At 45.0% G+C, this 23,982-nt stretch overlaps 1 protein-coding gene across 3 annotated transcripts in view; it reads left to right on the plus strand.

The window, feature by feature from the left end:
- Nucleotides 1-23,982, plus strand: part of CC2D2A (coiled-coil and C2 domain containing 2A) — a 205,272-nt gene that overhangs the window by 125,920 nt on the left and 55,370 nt on the right. For all 3 annotated transcript variants that reach the window (XM_063923787.1, XM_063923779.1, XM_063923772.1), the window contains exons 23-25: nucleotides 7,062-7,229; nucleotides 21,406-21,511; nucleotides 22,071-22,180. In XM_063923787.1, coding sequence (XP_063779857.1) covers nucleotides 7,062-7,229; nucleotides 21,406-21,511; nucleotides 22,071-22,180 — 384 coding nt within the window. The remainder of the gene's footprint in view (nucleotides 1-7,061; nucleotides 7,230-21,405; nucleotides 21,512-22,070; nucleotides 22,181-23,982) is intronic.

A 23,982-nucleotide genomic window follows, 5' to 3' on the forward strand; every position in this document is an offset into this window, starting at 1 on the left:
TGCCCCGCGACGCAACATCGCGGGGCATCGCACCGGCGGTTCAGGTGCGATTAAATTGCACCTGAACTGCCAAAGTGATTACTATGCGATCATGCAATAGATCGCATGGTAATCACGTGATGGGCACGTCACCGCCGAGTGGGATCGGCCTCCATCCGCTCCCGGCGGGTGCCCATCGCACATCGCAGTGCGATATATAGCATGTGTTTTTAAAAACACATGCGATCGCACTGCGATTCGATAAATATTAAGTGCAGCACATACTATCTTGAGACGTGAGATTCGACCGGCGTGCCCGCGCATCGCTTTAAAAGGTACCTAAAATGTGCAAAATCGAAGGTTGACACCGATTATCTCACAAGTGTATGGGCACCATTAGATCCAAATTGGCGGCCTCTCGCAGAGATCGGGAGTCCACCAGAGATCGTGATTCTTCTTTACCCTCTTCTTTCCCTATAGAACCGGCCTGGTCAACGGACTTGGCCAAGTCTATGGAAGGCTTGGTCAGACGGATGGATTCCTCCACTAGACAAGCAGCGCCTGAGCGTCCTAAGAAGAAAAGGACTCTTCCGGCAATTCTGCAGTCAGATGAGGAACGTAGACTAAGAGAAGGGAATGAGGAAGAAGAAGAAGGAGATATTGAGGACGTGTCGGATGGTGAGGAGTCTACCTCACGAGACAACACATCTGGAATAGAAGCCCTTATAAGGGCGGTTCGTCAGGTACTCCAGAATCGCCTGATTCTTCCCTATTTGGAAAGCGTAAGTCTGTAGTGACTTTTCCCTTCTCGGCAAAGCTGGATGAACTTTTATCTGAAGCGTAGAAGCACCCAGATAAACGTTTCCAGGTTTCGAAACTGTTCCTCTCATCATACTCTTTTCCGGCCTCTATGACGGAAAAATGGGAACAGCCTCCCCTGGTGGACTCGTCTCTCTCCAAATTGTCCAAGAAGACTGCCTTGCCGGTTCCGGGGTGACAGCCTTTAAAGATCCATTGGACCATAACATGGAATCGACCCTGAAATCGATATATACAGCATCCGTGGTTGCAGCTTGCTGAGCTCTTTGGTTGCGTTTCTGGCAGGCAGATGCGGAATCAAAGTGAACGGCTGAAGCCTTACCGTTTACGGGTCTCTTCGGAAAAGAGCTGGACCAATTAATATCTCAAGCAACAGGAGGGAAGTCCATCTTCCTACCGTCTATTGCCCCACCACCTAAGATAACTTATTCGGGTTCTTCCTTTCGCTCCTTTCGGGCTTCCAATTCCTTTCGACCAAGATCCAGGACTTCAGCAGGACAAACCAGAGGTGGAAGAGGCCACAGTCTACAACAGACTACTACCTGTCGCCAAGAGCTAAGCCTGCTGAGAAAACAGTGGCATGACGAGCTCCCTTCCCACCTGGGGTCTCCCATGGTGGGAGCGCATCTCCAGAATTTCCAGGAGGTGTGGGTCCATACGTCCACGGATGGGTGGGTTCGTTCGCTAGTGTCCAGAGGTTACAAAATCGATTTCCAAGTTTCACCTCCAACAATGTTCTTTACTACCGGCCTTCCGATATCAGAAGAAAGTCAAATGGCTCTTCAGGGGGCAATTCAGTCCCTCTTGGACTCTGCAGTATTAATGCCGGTCCCAGGCCCACAACGGACGAAAGGGTTTTCTTCAAACCTGTTTGTAGTTCCAAAGCGGGACGGCCCGGTGAGACCCATTCTGAATTTGAAACCGTTGAATCAATATCGAACATATTACCGATTTCAAGATGGAGTCCATCAGTTTAGTAATCGTGGGTCTGGAGCCAGAAGAGTTCATGTTATCCTTGGACATAAAGGATGCGTACCTGCACATCCCCATTTGGGAGCCACATCAGGAGTTTTTGAGATTCGCAATACTACAAGACAATTATCAATTCAGAGCACTTCCGTTTGGCCTTTCTTCGGCTCCAAGAGCGTTTACCAAGGTCATGGCAGTCATGGTGGCACACCTTCGATCATGGGGTGTAATGGTGGTGCCGTACCTGGACGACCTTCTCCTCAAGGCGCTGTTGATAGACATTCTCCGGAACCATGTCTTGATCACCCATGAGGTTCTCCTAGCGCCTGGGTGGATACTCAATTTCAAGAAGTCCAATCTTCTGCCATCTCAGCGCATCCAATTTCTGGGTCTGGTTATGGATACGACCTTGCAACTCTGTTGGTTCAGAAGGTCCTCAGACCAAAGACGGTGTAGTTGCACCTGTGTCTCCGTCTCTTGGGGAAAATGGTAGCAGCCTACGAGATGTTACAGTGGTGTCGATTTCATTCTCGACCCTTCCAACTAGACCTTTTCACACAATGCTCGGGGTCACATCTCCATATTCATGGGACTGTGAAACTGTCTCCAAACACTCGAGTGTCTCTTCTCTGGTGGCTTCATCTCCACAACCTTACGGCTGGGATAAGATTCAGCATATGGGATTGGATTTTAGTCACAACCGATGCCAGCCTTAGGGGCTGGGGAGGAGTAATCCTGGAGAATCATTTCCAAGGCCGATGGTCGAGTCAGGAACAGCCACTGTCAATAAAATTATTGGAACTGAGAGCGATCTTCGACACGTTGCAAGAAGCGGTTCACCTACTCCAATCAAAAGCGCTTCAGGTGCAATCAGACAACGCAACCGCAGTCGCTTATATCAATTGCCAGGGAGGCACACGGAGTCGCATAACCATGCGAGAAGTGGCTCGAATTCTACGGTGGGCTGAACTTCACGACATCATTCTATCGGCTGTCTTCATTCCAGGAGTAGACAACTGGGAAGCCAATTATCTCAGTCATCAGTACCTTCACCCAGGCGAGTGGGCCCTTCATCCTCAGGTGTTTCAAAAACTGATTCGGCGCTGGTGTCGTCCACAGGTGGACCTCATGGCTTCCCGGTTGAATCATCAACTGCCACGCTACATGTCCAGAACTCGGGATCCCAGTGCAGAAGCAGTGGATGCTCTCACGGCTCCTTGGCCATACAATCTGGTTTACCTCTTTCCGCCGTTTCCTCTTCTACCTCAGGTAGTTAGACGGATCAAGAGAGAGTCGACCTGGGTAATCCTGGTGGCCCCCGGATTGGCCTCTGAGAGCTTGGTACTCGGACATCCTCCTACTTCTTGCAGATGACCCAAGGCCACTGTCTTTGTCCGGACTTGTTGCAACAAGGACCGTTGCTTCACCCCGATTTAACGTGGCTGCGTTTAACGGGGTGGCTCTTGAGGCCTCTATCTTAAAACATAAGGGTATTCCACCTTCGGTGATTACCACCATGCAAAGGGCACGTAAACCTGTCACAGCTGCCCATTGCCATTGCATATGGCAAGCCTATATGTCCTGGTGTGTGGATAGAGATGTGGACACTCGCTCTTTCCGCCTTTACCATCTTTTGATGTTTTTACAATCTGGCTTGGACGGGGTTCTACACCTAGGATCCTTCAAGGTTCAGATTTCCGCCTTGTCTGTATTTTTCCAGCGTAAACTGGCCCTCTTGCCGGAGGTGCAGACTTTTTTGCAGGGCGTGCTGCGGCTGCAGCCGCCATATGCCCCGCCTACTGCTCCATGGGACCTCAATTTAGTCCTTCTCTTCTTACAGTCCTCGGTCTTTGAACCGTTGGAAAAGGTGAATCTTAAGTTCCTTACCTGGAAGGCTGTTCTCCTTTTAGCCTTGGCTTCGGCTCGTAGAGTTTCTGATTTAAGTGCCTTATCGTGCAGACCGCCATATCTGATCTTCCACGACGATTGTGCAGAACTTAGGACACACTCCGGATTTCTCCCAAAAGCCGTTTCTGCTTTTCATATCAACCAGCCCATCGTGGTTCCTGCGTTCAAGGTGGATTCAGGGTATTCGTCTCCTTTGGATGTTGTTAGGGCGCTTCGCATCTATGTGGAATGTACTGCACCCTTCCGAAAAACGGATGCCTTGTTTGTGCTGTATGATGCGGTCAAGCGTGGTTGGCCTGCTTCAAAACAGACCTTAGCGGGATGGATTAAATTGCCCATTCGGCAGGCTTACCTGTTTAATTCTAGACGGCCTCCTGCAGTTATTTCTGCACACTCCACTCGGTCGGTGGGTCCGTCGTGGGCTGCAAGCTGTGGGGCCTCTCTGTCTCAACTTTGTCGTGCGGCTACCTTGTTCACGGCTCATACGTTTGTTTGGTTTTACACATTTTATACGTTTGCCGCCTCTGCCTCGCGGTTTGGTCGGCTTTTGTTGCAGATTCCCAAAGACAGTGCTCTCCCACCCACAGGGACAGCTTTTGGACCTCCCCAGTGTACTCAGCCTCCAGTGTCCCCTAGTGGATGCTAGAGAAAATGGGATTTTGGTACTTGCCGATAAATCCCTTTCTCGAAAGCCATAGGGGACACTGGACGCCCACCCAGCACTGTTTCCTGCCTGCGTTGTGGTTCAGGTTCATGGATGGTTTGCTTGTTGTTCGTTTGGTATATGTTCCTCTCTGTTACGTCTCCCTCGGCTCTGGTTTTGAAACGGGGGCTTCTGGGGGATAGAGGGGGAGGAGTCTGCATACTCTTCAATTAATTTAAAGTGCCAGCTCCTGATAGCCAACCCGTCTATCCCCAGTGTACTCAGCCTCCAGTGTCCCCTATGGATTTCGAGAAAGGTATTTATTGGCAAGTACCAAAATCCCATTTTTTTTTAAATCTAAATCACTTTAGCAGTCTGTGGACCCTAGTCAGAATCAGTGGAAGATTCTGGTAAATAGCAGAATCTGCTACTGCTTGTGATCGCATGCTGGGGGCCGCCCAGCACAGGGCAAGGCAGTCCAGCATGCCAAGTCCCAGTCAGCATTGCGATTGCAATATAATTGTAATCGCATTGCTGACCAGGGAATAACAGATGCCCTCCTACATACGCAGCATGTCTGCGTATACTGCCGCCATCTTTTTCATTGGAGCGTCTGCATGTGACGTCACACAGCTGCCCCAAAAATGGTCCGGCCCCACCTGTACTTGCACCGCCACGCCCCCTGCAACGTTGCATCGATGCCCCCTGAACAGCCGCCAATGTCAAAGTGTGAACGCATCCTTCCAGGATTACCGAAAATGCGCTGATTACCGAAAATCGCCTGTTTACGATTTTCAGCAATCTGCGTAGCAACCACAAATGAGGGCCCATAAGCAGAATGTTGGCCTTTATCATTTTTCCTTAGTTTGTTTCTTCAAGCAGCTGTTAATGATTTAGAATTCTGCACAATCTCATGGACTACCATGGCGACCACAGTCACATGGCACATGATGTAGTGAGCAGTGAGGCTTTACGAGTGCTGCTCTGCCTGTTCTGTATTTTCTGAAAGCTCCCTCCTCTGTCCTTTGAGCTTGTGTCTGTGTAACGGGCAGCCAAATGTTTTGCAAGTGATAATGATATGTAGAAAGACAGATTAAAAATATGACTGGTATTTAAAGGAAAAAAACACATTGGATTGCTGCTTTAGACATCAATTTAAATTGTTTTCCTTTTTTTGTGTGTTTTTTCTTTATTTTCTTAATGAAACTCAAGTAGTACTGACACCTGAAAATAACAGTTTTTCGGACTTTGATGTCTTTTACTAATGCCAGTGATTGGGACCAGCTCGGATGAGATTCTAATCCGTCTCCTGTAGGTAACATCTTATCAGTACTTGACTACGTTTCCTGCATAAACATTGGTGATTTGAAGCACAATGGAGGCTTAGCAGGCCAGGAAAGGGATTATTAATTGTACAGTTTGTGTTGTGTCGATAATTAATTTCTCCAAAACTGTCTATGTGCTGTAATGATTCATATTTATGCTCTTCTTCTGCCTCGCCATTTTCACTAAGTTCTAGTGGCACCGGGTATGTTTTTTTTCTGGTTCTTAGTAAATGCACTGGCAATGAACCAAGAGAATGGTTATCTTTTGAACAAATATATATATATATATATATATATATATATGTATTCCTCTTATATCCAGTTTGAAGATATATTAGTACAAGCAAGCATTGCCTATTGGTTATTGCCTGTGTATTTTACATGAATATAAGCAAAACTTCATCCATAAAGTTGAAATACTGATCTAATATAATACTGATCTCACACACTATAGTACTTATATAATCATATACAGTATATTGCTGCCAGGATTAACATACCACTGAAATGATTTCTTCTGAGCCTGTGAGATACAGGATTATTGTGATGTGTTACCCTATAATTTCATTCATTTCAACAACTTTATGGTGATGTTTTAGAACATAGTGATAATAGTATCAGTACAACAGTCCTCATGGAAGTCTTTGGAAAATGGTAGGGAAGAAGTAGTCATTATTAAAATCACTCTATACCCAACACATTATAAAAGTTAATAAAATTAAACATAATGCACAAAGCTCATATTCGTTTTTTGCACAAGCTGTAATCTAGATCGCTCAGCACACATCTCCGGGAGAAATCTCCTGTGTGTACCCACCTTTAATAAATAGACCCCATTGTGATATCATTGTATTACTCAGAGGTAGAGACACCATCACTTCACATTATCCTGCTTTTAACTAAATGGGCATTTGCGTTCATTATAGAGTTGTAAAGAACACGTCAGGAGAACTGTGACATTATACAGGCAAGTCTATAGGACATTTAATGTTTATCACTCAGAGTCAGAGGTGTCTTATAATGCGCAGATGTAATGACTTATCCTTTCTTGCTGTTTATTGCTATCAGTGAAAAGTGCTGTCCTAAATTAGACAAGAATAATAAAAGTATGCTATTTGGGTATATGTTCATTTGTTGCAAAAATATTTGTTGCATCTGGTGCATTATAAGGAATTCAAACATTATCATAATCTGCGCTAGACACATATCTCACACATGATATATCTAAAATGATTACCGTATTAACACTATATTATATTGATTGCTGCTCATTGTGCGTGTAGCGCTTTGTGTTCAGTCATACAGTTCCATGCCATCTCTGGAAGGCTTCATTGAGGACTGTTGGATAGTTAGACATTTAGCTGAGCTGTTCCGTGTAAGCCATTCAGAGGTGAAATGCGTTGTGTTTAATATCTCAGGATCCTGGGAATGGACCTCTTCAAACTGGCTGAGCCAAAGCGCCCGCTGAAGCCGAGGAGAAAGGAAAGGAAGAAGGTCACCGCTCAGAATCTGACCGATGGGGACATCAAGGTCCTGGTGAACGTCATCCGAGCTTACGACATTCCGGTTAGAAAACCAGCGCCCAGGTAAGAGACTCTCTGTGAGCTCTGAGTGGGTTCTGTTTCAGCTTGTGGCATCTCTGCAAGTTTTGAGGCACAGACGGTAGAATCATACACAGGCAAATATGTGATATACAGTTCAGTGTGGACGTTCCGTCCTATATCCTGCTGGCTGTGAGTAGGCTTTCATCCCTAGAAAGACACAATTAAGGCCAGGAATAATATTGCTGGTGATTAGTGGGAATGCAGGTGGGATGGCTGCAGTCAGAATCCCAACATGAGTGTGGTAAGTATACTAACCGGCTCCCAGTACCTCCCTAACCCTCCCTACCCACAGCCTAACCCTAATCCACTCTTCTTAGTACCTAACCATAATCCTCCTACCTCGCATCCTAATCCTAACCTACCCCCTAGTGCCTAACCCTAACCTTCCCCCACCCTGCGACCTAACCCTAACCTTCCCCCACCCTGCGACCTAACCCTAACCTTCCCCCACCCTGCGACCTAACCCTAACCTTCCCCCACCCTGCAACCTAACCCTAACCTTCCCCCACCCTGCGACCTAACCCTAACCTTCCCCCACCCTGCAGCCTAACCCTAACCTGCTTGGGGCATACTTACAATCGTGATGCTGGCGTCTGCATTGAGAGCGATGTCGGGATTCTGATGCCAGTGTTCTGGACGTGGGTCAGGATTCCAGCACCAGGATTTAGACTGCCAGCATTCCGACCACCGGTATGCTAACCGCATTCCCATCAGTGCTAGGACTACAAGCAGCCAGCGCTGCATAAGACTTTTGTTACCTTATCATCGGACAAAGGGCCTCAAATGGACACAAAAGCCTGTGCAGCTGTGGTATACAGTAGTGTGCAGCAGTTGTGCGAAAATATGCAAATGTCGCAGCCTCTGGGATTTGTAATGAGACACCCACTGGAGGCGCCTGAGATCTGCTGTACAAAGACGCAGAGTCACCATATGGTTGGCCGTCAGAAGTAAGATGCTGGAGCCGTTATAGAGTTTGAAACATAGAATTTGACGGCAGATAAGTACCACTTGGCCCATTTAGTCTGCCCTTTTTTTTAACCATATTTTTATCTCAAAACTTATTTGATCCTTATTTCTTTGTAAGGATATCCTTATGTCTATCCCATGCATGTTAAAATTGCTCTACTGTCTGACAATGCTAAATTCCTTTGTCGTATAACCAACCCTTATGAAGCTAAGAACACTGTACGCTGTTTACTTAAGAAGTACCGTAATGGTACGCTATCTGCGTAGCGATCGCTCAGCCGTAGGCGAGACGCTCAAGCGTCACGTTCGCTCGCGGCCCAGTGATCACAGGACACGTTATTGGTTAAGTCTAGGGGAAAGATTCGCTGTTACGTAGTGTACGCTAGAGACCACGAGGAGGTCACCAGCGATGCAGACGCTTACAACACTTTACCTTGATATTAAACCTTATACCAATGAAACACACAGAATACCTTAATGTGAGTACAGGGTGTAAATGCAACCTTGTGTAACCTGACTACCTACAAAGCTGTTTGAGCGTCACCGACGCTCAAATGAACACTTAACACTATAGTAAATACACAAATACTGATTTAGGGTTCCAAAGCCTATTATCTGTATTATATCTAGTATACTTGTAAAAGAGTAACACAGTACAAATGATACACTACAATATAACAAAGACTTCCTAACCAAACACCTAACTAAGGGATAAACTACAATACTATCCTGGTCTAACACAATACAATACAATACTATAAAGTTTAGTCTAGGGGAGATATGAGAGAAAAGAGAAAATAGAGAGAGAGAGAGATAGACAGAGAGAGAGAGAGAGGAATTGGCTCACAGAAAGACAATGATTACGGAGAGAACTTACGCACAAAGGGTATGATCGCCAGCGCCTCGATATCCAGCTCCCGATTATCAGCAGATAACCGTTGATGAGAGAGTGAGAGCTGGATGTGGTCGGTCTGCCTATTTATGCCCCACACACAATGCAATCTCCTAGTCCCTACAATCCTACAGTTTATTGGACACAGGAATTCGGCCCTGTACTGTAACCAAAGGTCATAGGTTGATTCATACAGGTGGGCTGTGCTGATTTCCAACAGCTCAGGTGGGTGGGGAACTGGGTTTCCCGCCGCATACCTGAGTATGTGCAAATCATAGAAATGGACATAAACTTCTTATGTCCATAACTATTCGCACGAGCGATTAATACGCTCCAAACCAACACCGGAATATTGCTAATTAAATACTCTTCCGATGGGTATCAAACACTGCTGTATGACTCCTGTTAGACCCTTCGTGCAATACAAAGAGGGATTCCTCCGCTCAGGGACATTCTATCTAAACCAAACTTACAGAAACTATTGAGGGGAACATGATCTATGAAATACATTAATTGTGAATATTTGTAACGAATGAGTCGCACGCTACGATCACATAAACTCTACCGTAAATGCGCATACTGCGCGTGCGAGTGCACGCTATTGCGGGTATGCGCTTCCACGGGAGAGCGTACGCATGCGCAGCACGGACCAGTGTGCGGTGCAAATATGGCAGTGTGCATTAAGACATTTTTCTGACTTCGACAGTCCACCCTTTGGCAGTCAATAATAACTGCCACAAAACATTTAAGGAGAAAAATGTAAGTCAGGGGTTAATTGATTTCCATGGTTGGGTAGGGGAGGAGAGAGGAGAAGGTGTGAAGAGGGTATGACCTAGTGAGAAAGTAGAAGCATGTGTGTATGAGTCCATGTTTGGGGGGGGTCATGTATCATCGTGCCGTACGTGTGGTAAATCAAGCTTCGAGGTATTGCGAAGTATACATTTGAATTCCTTCTTATCCCGTACTAAGGGTCTGTGGATGGGCTGTCAAACTCTACCGAGCTCATTTCGGCTGTGGTTGCAACAAAATGGGGATGCACATTTTAGTTGATGATACATGAATGGGGGAGGTATGTGGTTGCTGATATCTGTGCCTGTATTCCCTATCGACTATGTGTGTCATTACCTGAGGGTTGTAGAGATGAAGATAAAGAACACTTATGGAAAATGCAATGATATTCTATGTCAGGGAAATGTACATTCGTCGATTGAGGTCTTGATTGGTGTCATTTGCTTGGAGTCTTCTTCTTTGTGCTTTTGCTCATAAATCGTGAGTAGAGCAATCAACGTCCATGGATTTACAAAAAAAATGTTGGGCTAGCGTGATTTTAAAGTTCCTAGGGAAACTGGGGTACCCATGGCATTGTCCATCAAAATCTTGTATATCAGGTCGTCTGCTCTTCCTCTTTCCATCTTTCCGTTGTCGGCCCCTTGGCTCATCAAATCCTTCGTCTACGTGGGTCTTTGTACCTCGGAGGAAAACATAGAAATGGGTGAAAGACGGACCGTATACTCATTACATCATTACGTCATGGTTTCTAGCATTGGGTCATAAATCAAATCCAGGTTAATTACAGTTTCCTCACTCCTCAAGCTCATCACTTTCGTACTTTGTTTACACTTCGTCAAAGCCTGCCCGCATCTAAATATCAATCCAATCGATATAACGACACCCAAGATACACAGTAGAAACTTTCCAACATCCATTATGACTCCTTGAGCCCACTCTCCCAAACCGGAGAACCAATTTCGCGGGTTCAACCATGACACCCAACCAGTCAGCTCATTACCTACAGCAACAAGGGTGAGATTGTGTTTTCGACGAAATTCCCATTTTAATTGCAGAATATCATCCATCTTTTGGTCTATGACCTCTACCGGATCCTCGGTACTATTTGTGATGTACGTGCAACACTTTATGCCGTACTGTGTTGCCAATGTAACACAATATCCGCCTGTTACTGCTGTAAGGTAATTAAGAACCATCCTATGCTGAACTAGTTCCGTTTTGTAAGCTTGGAGTTCTCTTCCGGTGTATCTAAACGTGTCATCATACATTTCAGTGATATTATCTAACAAATTGGCGAGTGCGGAAATGTATTTATAATTCATCACTCCTCGAGCGGTACGAGTGAAATCTAACGCTACCAGAACCTGAATCCCGGTGGATTCATGGATAAGATCAGAGGCCGGATGCTCTAACCTTTCTGACAGGTGTCTTTTAACTCGGTGTTCGTAGTGAGTGTGAGTATAAGGAGCTTGGGCACCACGGTGTATGTCTTTCATTTTGTCATGTGTTACAGTCATCACTTCAGGCAATACTTTTCCAATATAACACAATCCTTCAGAGTTTGGGGCAAGCCACTTGTACGCCTTTCTCCCGCATATGAAATATGCATCATCGGGGAGAACATAAGGGACGGAGAAGGACATGACCATGTTACAAACCTTCCAGGTGAAATCTCCTGACCCTAATTCTTCCATCTGTCTAATGCACGTATCAGTTTGTACGATATGTGCACAGTATCCTGGTGATACCTCTCCAACTTTAGTAATCCTATTTCCTAAGGTATATCGATACCGAAAAGATTTTCCTCTACTGGCTATGTGGCGTACGAGCTCTGTATCTGTAGGCATTCTATCTGCTCTGTGTGAAAAGGTCATGGTAAGGTTGCTCCATGACACTTCCCAATTTCCCGGTTTTCTAGGATTGGAGATGTTAAAACATATGAGGGACCTATCCACATGGTATTGGTGGAGCTTCAAACTAGGAGGGCTGGAGATGTTAAACCTCCGGTCCACCGGTCTCCCACCACTTAGCTCAAGTACCTCCCCTAACGTTAAAGGAAATGGTACTAGCCCTGATTTGCTGTGACCCTGAGGTACTTGAGAGCATACCCAACAATCGGTCTTGTTTAATACGTTACCCACTAGAGAGTGATAGTCACTCAATGGATGCCGGTCCATATGGATATTAAAACTAGATTGGCATTTCTTTATGCATCCATCTTCAACCAGATTATCACAAAGCCTACAGATACAATTTTCTTCAGCTAACAATCCATCACAATTTCTTCTATCGGATCGTTTTCTGATACTCGCCTTTGCTTGTTGGATTGGTTGATCTTGGAAAACTACACCTCCATCATCATAATCGGAACCCATTCCAGAACCTCTCTCGACCTCTATGGTACTCTCGCCGGAACAGACTGCTCTGGTCAACATCATGGTCAACATCAAAATCCGGATTACAGTCTCTTGGGGCAAGTCCATCTTTGAGGAGGAAATGGAGAAGAATGAGAAAGGGGAAAAAGAAATATCAAGGGAGAAGGGATGGGAAGTGGAGAAAAACAATAAAAGGGAGTGGGGAGTCGACAGCTGCTTTCGATCTTCAAGGCTCAGGTGCCGCCTCAGTCCTCCTGAAACAGACACTCCAGTGATACAACCTCTACCGTCTGTTCCTTATCACGGGACTTCTCTGGGTCAGCAACCTTTTTGCAGTGGGATGAATGGACCCAAGTCTCTCTCTCAGCAACCTTCAATGCTGTGGTGCTAGTCAATAAGACCTGGTATGGTCCTTCCCATCTATCAATAAGACAACCTGAGCGTAGAAAATTTCGTATCATTACATAATCCCCAGGTTCAATGTCATGACAATTACTATCTGGTAAATCAGGAATCACCAACTTCAGATTATCATTTTGACTCCTCAACTGCTTACTCATGTTAATTAAGTACTTTACAGTTACTTCATTGTTACATTTCAAATCATCCTGAGGGTTAATCATGACGTGCGGTTGTCGACCAAACAGAATTTCAAAAGGAGACAGATTAAGAGGGGACCTGGGAGTGGTTCTGATGCTATACAAAACAATGGGTAAAGCTTCTGGCCACGTCAAACCTGTCTCTGCCATTACTTTACTCAATTTATTTTTAATAGTGCTGTTCACTCTTTCGACCTTCGCGCTCGCCTGTGGACGGTACGGAGTGTGCAGCTTACTATCAATACCCATCAACTTACACATTCCTTGGAAGACATCACCTGTAAAATGGGTACCCCTATCACTTTCAATGATTCTAGGGATACCATATCTACATACAAATTCCTGCACAATTTTCTTAGCTGTAAACATAGCAGTGTTTGTAGCTGCTGGAAAAGCTTCGACCCAATTCGAGAAAACATCTATACAAACAAGTACATACTTCAAATTTCTACATGGGGGTAATTGGATGAAGTCAATTTGTATTACTTGGAAAGGGCCGCCGGCAGGTGGGATATGGGAGGGTTCTGTAGGTATTGCCTTTCCAATATTCTTTCTCAGACAGGTAAGGCATGACATTGCTCTTTTACTAGCATGGGAGGAGAATCCTGGGGCACACCAGTATGCTCTTACCAATTTGCACATCCCCTCCTTGCCTAGATGAGTCAGCCCGTGAGCTGCTTCAGCCAGACATGGAAGGTATGCCCTGGGGGCCACTGGTTTACCATGTCCATCCGTCCAGAGCCCTGAGGACTCCTGGCCATATCCCTTTGCCTTCCAGACTGCTCTCTCCTGAGTGGAACACAAATTCTGAGTCTCACACAACTTCTGTGTGTTGATGGTATTGAATACCATCAACTGTGTGGCGTCTGTCTGTATGGGGGTAGCAGCTGCAAGCTTTGCGGCTTCGTCTGCTCGGCTGTTACCAAGGGATACTGGGTCTTGGCTATATGTATGTGCTTTACATTTGATAACAGCCACTCTGTCGGGTTCCTGTATCGCTGTTAGAAGCCTTTTTATATACGCTGCATGCGCTATCGGTGTGCCAGCTGCCGTCATGAAATTTCTGAGCCGCCATAGGGCTCCGAAATCATGGACTACCCCGAACGCGTATCTAGAATCGGTGTAGATATTGGCAGACTTACCCTTAGCCAATTCACATGCTCTGGTTAGGGCGACCAGTTCAGCAACCTGGGCTGAGTGAGGTGGGCCTAGCGGTTCCGCTTCTATGGTGTCTTGGTCATCTACGACTGCGTATCCAGTACACAAGTCTCCCGAGTCTGACTGTCTGTGACAACTACCGTCCGTGTAGAACGTGAGTTCTGCATCTTCTAGTGGATTGTCACTGATGTCAGGCCTTGCGGTAAAATTTTGGGTCAAATATTCCATACAATCATGTGTATCTTCCTTTGCATTAAATCCTCCTTCCCCATCACTCTCACCTCCCACCCTTTGTGCCTGTCCAGGCACACCTGGGAGAAATGTTGCAGGGTTTAATGCACTGCATCTCCTTATGGTGATGTTTACGGGGGCCATTAATGCCAATTCCCATCTCGTAAACCTGGCTGATGAGACGTGTCTGGTTTGGGCAGAATTCAATAAGGCAGATACTGCATGTGGCGTATGGATTGTGAGGTTGTGGCCTAGCACGACATCTTCGCTTTTCGTCACTAGCAATGCTATCGCCGCAACGCTACGCAAGCATGTGGGGAGGGACCGCGCTACCGTGTCTAGCTGCGCGCTGTAGTATGCAATTGGCCTGCTGGCATCACCGTGTTTTTGTGTTAGTACACCTGCTGCGCACCCAGCACTTTCTGTTCCGTATAGTTCAAAGGGTTTCCCATAGTCTGGCATACCTAGTGCTGGTGCCTGCGTTAGGCATTGCTTGAGTCTTTCAAATGCTGTTTCGGATTCGTCTGTATGCGAAATCCGATCAGGTTTGTTTGAAGAGACCATTTCCTGCAGAGGTAGTGCCAATATGGAAAACCCTGGGATCCAATTACGGCAATACCCACACATTCCTAAAAACGTTCTTATCTGTTGCTGGGTTTGTGGCAGTGTCATGTCTCTAATGGCTTGGATTCTATCAGCGGTCAGGTGTCTCAGTCCTTGTGTTAGACAGTGTCCCAAATATTTTACCTTAGTCTGGCATAATTGCAACTTGTCTTTGGAAACCTTGTGACCTGTGTCTGAAAGGTGAAACAGGAGCTGTTTCGTATCTTTCAGGGAAGCTTCCAGTGAATCTGAACACAGCAGTAAATCATCCACATACTGTATCAATACTGATCCACTCTCTGGTTGAAAAGACTGTAAACAATCATGCAAAGCCTGAGAAAATATACTTGGACTATCTATGAAACCTTGGGGTAATCGAGTCCACGTGTATTGGACTCCTCTGTATGTGAATGCAAACAAATATTGGCTGTCAGGGTGCAGAGGTACCGAAAAGAAAGCGGAGCAGAGGTCAATAACAGTGAAAAATTTGGCAGTGGGAGGAATTTGCATTAGGATGACAGCTGGATTAGGCACTACGGGGAACTGACTCTCGACTATTTTGTTAATCCCCCTTAGATCCTGCACTAGCCTGTAACCCCTCCCCCCACTCTTTTTAACAGGGAAGATGGGACTATTTGCTGTGCTGGACGTTCTTACTAGAATGCCCTGTTGTAGCAAGCGCTCTATTACGGGAAAAACTCCTAACTCCACCTCTGGCTTCAGAGGATACTGTGGGATTTTTGGAGCTATCCTACCATCTTTTACTTGTACTACTACTGGAGCTACGTTTGCCATTAATCCAGTGTCCTGTCCATCTTTTGTCCAAAGTGACTCTGGTATCTGAGATGTCATCTCTTCTACCTGGGATGGGTTCCTATTTGTTATAACGGTGTGTGACATTAATTTTGATGGGGAGTCTAACATGTCTCGTACTTCCTGAGCGTGATTCTCAGGGATGTCCAAGAATACACCTTCAGGAGTACAATAGATGACGCAACCCATTTTACATAGTAAGTCTCTTCCCAGGAGATTGGTTGGTGCCGATGCAGCCAGCAAAAAGGAATGCTTGGTGTGCAAAGGCCCTATTGTAATCTCGGCTGGTTTGCTAACAGGGTAGTGCTGGACTACTCCTGTTACTCCCATGGCTGGAATTGTCCTACCAGTGGTTCTCATGCCCACTGTCGAATTTATCACTGACTTGGCCGCCCCTGTGTCTACAAGAAAGTTTAAAGTTTTACCAGCCACATTGATTGCAATCTCTGGTTCACTTCCAAGACTAGCAATCAATTTAACTGGTTGCAGATTACAGGTATGGCCACACCCCTATTGGGTATGCTGACCTCCCTGAATCCCATTGGCAGCAACTATTTGTGAGGGAGTTAGCTGGGAACTACCAGAGGCATGCCAATCTCTGTTCGGGGGATATCTTTTTGTTTCCCCTGTATGTGGCTCAAAACTCCGCCTCTGTGGACCCTGCTCCCAATGTCGTGTGTGGTGTTGTTGTCTAGGGGGTTGAAAAGATCTTTGTACATTCTTTGATCTACATTCTCGTGCAAAATGTCCTGGTTTGTTACAAGAAAAACATGTTATTATACTTGCCTTACCCACAGGATTCGGTGGTACATACGCAGGCTGCCTTGTGGTCAGCGCCTGTATACTTACGGACATCAACTTATCACTTTGCGACTCCCTGTGCCTAGTGATGTTTTTGTCATGATCAACAGCAGCCTCTCTCAATGTGGACACTGACAGACCTCGCCAGCATGGCTGCGTGGTCTGAACCCTAGTCTTTAATGTTTCTTTCAAACCATCCATCAGTACAGACACTGCTACTTCCCGATGGTTTGGGTTGGTCTTTATGTCCTCTATACCAGTGTACTTTGCTATTTCTGTTAGTGCCCGGTGGAAATATTCTGCTGCCGTTTCGGACTCTTTTTGCTTAATGGAAAATATTTTATTCCATTTAACAACGGCTGGGAAATACTCCTTTAGTTGTAAATTTATCCTTTTTACATTATCCTTATTGTATACGTCTGTAAGCGGTACATCTTTATCCAATTGACAGTCAGCTAAAAACTGAGTTGCGTCGACATTGGAAGGTAAACAAGCTCTTAGCAGTACCTGCCAATCCTTGTTGTTGGGCTCTACAGTGTTACCTAAATCCCTGATGTATTTTTGGCTAGCAACTAAGTCTTTCCTGGGGTCAGGAAATTCGGACACTATTGCTCTTATTTCCATTCTGGAAAATGGGGCGTACATGGCAATGTTCCTTAGGGGAGTGGCTCCAGACACATCTGTTTTTCCATTGGGAACTGCTATTACCCTTACAGGAGCAATTCTAACAGCATCTTCCTGTGTAGATTCTACAACTTGTGGTACAATGGTTTCAGTGTAGTGCATGGTGCCGTACTTACCCGTTGACACGACCTCACCTATCCCTCCGCTAGGGGCTTTCACTAATCTCGTGGGTGTCGCTGTGCCTACTGTGGTCTCTGATATGGTGGCCGCAAGAGAGAGAGCTGAAATTGTTGCCGAATCGTCTTCTTGTTCACACTCCTGAGGAAGGTTCAAAACAGGGTACAACTTGCACGGGTTAATACTTGCATGAGTTATTCGGTTAACATCATTTACATTTACAGGGTTACTAAGAGTTTGTGTTTTACAACCCAGTGCGTTTCTCTCCGCAATCAACCTCTCTCCTGCAATGTATGGTGGAGGAGGAGCTGTGGCAATCAGCTTCCTGACCGCCCCAGTTCCCGCCGCCAGAGCCAAACCTCTCTGTATCTCACCTTCCTGGTGCCATAACTGCAAGTAATCATGATGCTGAATTCGTCTCTTTGATGATTTTACGAGACATATCCTCCTCCTTAAATTTTGTAACACATCTGGACTGAAGCTACCTATTCTTGGGAACTTGTCCCTGTCTTGTACAGTCATTCTCTCCCATTCATCACATAAAACCTCTGTGTGACTACCGTATTTTTCACACATAATGTATCTTGCCGACCCGACTGGTCGGTTCTCCGAATCAACCTGAACCTGGGTTGATCGCCCCCTACCTGAGCAACTGGCCCCCATCGTCTGTAGGTGTTGCTTAGTCCTCCTTGGATTTTCTGTATCAAGGTTTTCAGCAAGCCTTTACAGACAACCAAATTACTCCACAGTAGGCCGGCGGTGGCGGTTTACCGAGTACCCCACTCACTCGCCCACCTCGACCAATACGACCTGATCACACCGATATGGTGCTGGCGTACTCGATACAGGGCCCCTATGGAACCTTCAGTTTACTGGAACATATGAGGGTTACCCGCAGGACACTTACTCTTTCCAGTAAAGTTGGGGTTGTTAGATAGTTCCTGAGTGACCAGCGAACTTCCCTTCCAAAAATAAAAAATTACACAAATCACGTCAGAATGTACAAGTAGCGTTTGTGACCACTTTTCTCTAATGGTATGAGGTCAGATTACTAACTACTGCACACAATTACGTGCGGTCCAATCGTTCAGTACGCGAGCACTATTTGTCATGTACTGAAAGATTAATGGAATCGATGTTTCCGGCTGCGATTCCTTCAACCAGAGCTTGTATGGCCTATATGGGTTCTGCACCAACACCCCAGGCGTTGTGCCACTGGACTTTTATAGCGGACCTTTTTACCTTATGACCTCCTGGTCTTGTTACCTTATGGTCCGCTATACTCTAATGCTCAAATATTATTTAACCAGGGATGCCTCCCTAGCCACCGTATATGTCACTTACACGTATGTCCCTTTACGAGTACCCGACTTTCCTTTTGGTTCCACCTTTAAAATTGTATAAACTTTTGTATACAAAACACACTCACTCAACACATGTACACTTTTGTTTCTATATCTATTTCTGCGCAGAAATTGTCTTCAGGCCAAGTGTGTTACCAATTAGGAGCAGGATCTGTTAAACTAAATTTCAGATTTTTCCAAAAATAGATTTGCGTTATTTACCGCTTCGCGTTATTTATCGCTGTGCGTTAATTATCGCTTTGCGCTAAAATCCAACTTTATCACAACTTGAGCTACGTGGGCGTAACCAGACGCTACGTTGCGTAATGTACGCTGCGTGCGTCTGCCTTTTGGATTGCGTACGCTAGTCTTTGTTAGCGACACGTGTACGCAATGCAAAGGATCCACCGTAACACAATATATATTTTATCAATGTAGATGATCCCTGATCATCTACCGCAATCCACACTGCACACTGGCTGCCTCGTCTCTCGGACAAGCCGTGTGTTGTTCTATACTTTAACTATTACCTCTATTATTAAATAACAGCAAATCTCCTTTTAGCCCTTTCTATCAACTATAAAAATGTGGCAAACAGGAATAGTGATATACGAAAAATGAAATACACAAGTGAAAAGAAATGCAGGTATATATGCGTGCGTATGCAAGACAAAAGAAAAAAATAAACAGTTTTAAAAAGACACAAGCGTTTTGTTCTTACTTCCGGTTACCGGGTTCCTTCAGCACTCTTTACCTAAGCGAAGCAGACGCTTATCCCGTCAGCAACTGCGAGACAACCTCCCACCCTTTTGCTGGGGGATAAAGTCTGCTGATCTACCTAGTGCAGATGTGAAAAGGACCGGGCGAGCCCGCAATTGACAATGCTAAATTCCTTTGTCGTATAACCAACCCTTATGAAGCTAAGAACACTGTACGCTGTTTACTTAAGAAGTACCGTAATGGTACGCTATCTGCGTAGCGATCGCTCAGCCGTAGGCGAGACGCTCAAGCGTCACGTTCGCTCGCGGCCCAGTGATCACAGGACACGTTATTGGTTAAGTCTAGGGGAAAGATTCGCTGTTACGTAGTGTACGCTAGAGACCACGAGGAGGTCACCAGCGATGCAGACGCTTACAACACTTTACCTTGATATTAAACCTTATACCAATGAAACACACAGAATACCTTAATGTGAGTACAGGGTGTAAATGCAACCTTGTGTAACCTGACTACCTACAAAGCTGTTTGAGCGTCACCGACGCTCAAATGAACACTTAACACTATAGTAAATACACAAATACTGATTTAGGGTTCCAAAGCCTATTATCTGTATTATATCTAGTATACTTGTAAAAGAGTAACACAGTACAAATGATACACTACAATATAACAAAGACTTCCTAACCAAACACCTAACTAAGGGATAAACTACAATACTATCCTGGTCTAACACAATACAATACAATACTATAAAGTTTAGTCTAGGGGAGATATGAGAGAAAAGAGAAAATAGAGAGAGAGAGAGATAGACACAGAGAGAGAGAGAGGAATTGGCTCACAGAAAGACAATGATTACGGAGAGAACTTACGCACAAAGGGTATGATCGCCAGCGCCTCGATATCCAGCTCCCGATTATCAGCAGATAACCGTTGATGAGAGAGTGAGAGCTGGATGTGGTCGGTCTGCCTATTTATGCCCCACACACAATGCAATCTCCTAGTCCCTACAATCCTACAGTTTATTGGACACAGGAATTCGGCCCTGTACTGTAACCAAAGGTCATAGGTTGATTCATACAGGTGGGCTGTGCTGATTTCCAACAGCTCAGGTGGGTGGGGAACTGGGTTTCCCGCCGCATACCTGAGTATGTGCAAATCATAGAAATGGACATAAACTTCTTATGTCCATAACTATTCGCACGAGCGATTAATACGCTCCAAACCAACACCGGAATATTGCTAATTAAATACTCTTCCGATGGGTATCAAACACTGCTGTATGACTCCTGTTAGACCCTTCGTGCAATACAAAGAGGGATTCCTCCGCTCAGGGACATTCTATCTAAACCAAACTTACAGAAACTATTGAGGGGAACATGATCTATGAAATACATTAATTGTGAATATTTGTAACGAATGAGTCGCACGCTACGATCACATAAACTCTACCGTAAATGCGCATACTGCGCGTGCGAGTGCACGCTATTGCGGGTATGCGCTTCCACGGGAGAGCGTACGCATGCGCAGCACGGACCAGTGTGCGGTGCAAATATGGCAGTGTGCATTAAGACATTTTTCTGACTTCGACATGTCTTAGCCTCTACCACCTCTGATGGGAGGCCATTCCACTTGTCCACTACCCTTTCTGTGAAGCAATTTTTCCTCATATTTCCCCTGAACCTCCCCCCCTCCAGTCTCAGTGCATGTCCTTGTGTCCTATTGCTTCTCTTCATTTGGAGATTGTTTCCCTCCTGGAATTTGTTAAAACCCTTGATGTATTTGAACGTTTCTATCATGTCCCCCCTTTCCCTTCTCTGCTCCAAACTATACATATTGAGATTTTTTACTCTTTCTGGTTATAACTGTGTCACTCCCCTGAAACGTTCGACATACGCCTGCATTCGAGTCAGCACTCCCCCGTTGCTTACCACAAACGCTCTGACTGTCAATCACTTTGTAAATCCTCAATGCGATTTTCCAAGACTTAAAGAAGTCCTAAAAAGGCAGCAAGATGGGACAAATTAAGATTTCAGCAGAATGATATACTAATAAATTGTTATTTTCTAGCAAAGCAAAGCAGCCGTCCAGATCCACGAGGTCATTTAATGAGATGTTCACAACTTCTGCGTCACCTCAAAACCAGGCCCAGGCACCAGAGTGGACCGTTAATCAGGTACAAGGATAATATGCCATTTACATGGTTCTATCATCATTGTCACATTTCATTATAACACAATCTATGCAAAAGAGAGTGGGGTCTATTCATGAAGCAGTGAAAAAACTGGAGAAGTGAAGCTGTGGAGAAGTTGCACACGACAACCAATCAGCTGCTCTGTACAATTGAATAGTATGCAAATTATAAATGTTACTTCAATGCTGACTGGTTGCCATGGGCAATTTCTCCACTAGCTCACTTCTGCACACTTTTCATTGCTTCATGAATAGACCCCAGTGTCTCTGTCACAGGGGACTTTAACTCCCTGTCCCTTCTTATAGATTATAGGATATGTGAGGGAACCTCTGCTATACATGGCCATATTGCTGTAAACCATTTTGGCTGTGGCCCTGTGCCTAATTATGGTTACACAACTTCTCAGTGACTTATAAACAAAAAAAGCCATATTATTTACAGTTACATGCACATCATTTTATATACAGTATTATATCGGTTTGTGTTTGCCCATCTTCTATCTTCATATACAAATATATTACTGTAGTCTGTGTGGTTGCAGGTGTTGGTCCGGCCATTTGTAGAAGTTTCGTTTCAACGTACTGTGTGTCAGACCACAACGGCTGATGGGCCCAACCCAAACTGGAATGAAGAACTGGAACTGCCATTTAGGTAAACATCTGCTCAAGCAGTAAAATGAATGCTACATATGAACAACAATGCTAGTGCTACTTTCTGAGAGATATCAAAATAAGCAGCATTTGTTGTAAAGATTATTTTTGTATTTGATAAAAATTTAAAAAAGTGCTGTATTTCATACACATTACTATCCTGTCTTTCTGTATGTGACAAACTGGTATATTGTTTTCCAAAGGGAACGTTATTGTAACTGTTAGATTTATTTGGTACTGATATTTATTACCAGTTCGGCTCTCACATTTGTTCTACATCTGATTTTGTTTTTATCAGGGCCATTGCGATAGTGGTGCGTCATGTGCCACTGCACAGAGTGCCACAAGGCAGGGGTTGCTGTTCGGAGGCACCTGTCAGTTTGCTACTGTAATTGATTCATTACTTGTAGTTTCCCTCTTTGATTCCTGACCTCCGCTTTCCGTGCCAAAGCACCTTTAGTCACATAGGGGGACATGTACTAAGCAGTGATAAAAGTGGAGAAATGGCCCACGGCAACCAATCAGCTGCTCTGTATACTTTTAAACTATGCAAATTATAAATGTTACGTCACTTTTATCACTGCTTAGTACATGTCCCCCATAATCCTTTATTTAAAGCACACATTTCAAAACATTGTCATAGCAGGATCTCTAACCCATAACCTATTACAGTGCAGTCAGGCACCCTACTCGTGGAGCTTGTGTGTGGCTGCAGGGGATTGGATGTCTGGCTGCACACTACATAAATCTGCTCGGCTGCAATGGTTTTCATCTGACAATTACAAGTAGCTTCATATAGTTTGGAATTCACTTGTTTCTTTCACATGAGCAAATAGCTCCACATGTAGGTTGTCTGACTGCAATGTAATAGGTCATAGGTTCAAGTCCAGGGTATGACATTGTTTTGAAATGTCATGTGGGTAGGGACATCATAGCATGTGCTTTCTCTGGAATCCATTTTGTCATGCCCCTTCCCCATCAAGCCACTCCACTTTTTTGGATGTGCGCCTTATTTCCCTATTGGAAAAATGTGTGTTTGGGTGGCAATGATTTTCTGTCCCAGGGCACCAGAAAGTCTAGTTATAACTCTAGTTACTATGACATCCGTGTCTGCCGAGAATGCCAAAGCACAACTGTGTGGCTACAAGCCATCCAGAGCTTTCTAGTTGCCACCACTCAGCAGAAACTGTATATACACTAAGGTTTGACACTCTCTATTGTGCTAAGCAGGCCAGGAGCATGTGTTTACAAAATCTGTTGCTCTTCCCATTAACACTCTGGGCCTAAATTAAAGTTGAGCCTAACTCCAGCTTTCTGGGCTAAATACTACTTATGTGCTGCGGTGAAACCTGGAATTTTGAGGTTTGGTTAAGTTGCACGTGTAGCCCACAGAGAAGCAGACTAGGGGTATGGAAGCACAACAGATTCACAATTAGCGCTTGCAGATGCAAATGTGGCACATCACCTGGAGTCAGGGTGAGCTGTATCACCATATATTACCTGAGCCATGGTGTAAAGTGTCTGTCCTCGTCCCCATAAATGCAGCCAGCCCAGTGCTTTGTAGTATGGGCTGGTTACCCACATTTACAAGTGGACAGACTGTAGGTCTAATAATGTTAGCTAGCCTCAGCCTGGTCAGAACAAAATCACCAAAATACCGTTTTGTATGTATACACAACCACCCCACACCCCTGTGTGTGGACTGGTGTGTATACCCTTAAGCGCTGGTATCTACCAGAAAGATGGAGATCAAATAACAGTGCGGACTGCTGCTCCTAATTACAGGATAATTGCAATCCTTAG

This window comes from Pseudophryne corroboree, chromosome 1 (genome assembly GCF_028390025.1).
Source record: "Pseudophryne corroboree isolate aPseCor3 chromosome 1, aPseCor3.hap2, whole genome shotgun sequence".
NCBI lineage: Eukaryota > Metazoa > Chordata > Amphibia > Anura > Myobatrachidae > Pseudophryne > Pseudophryne corroboree.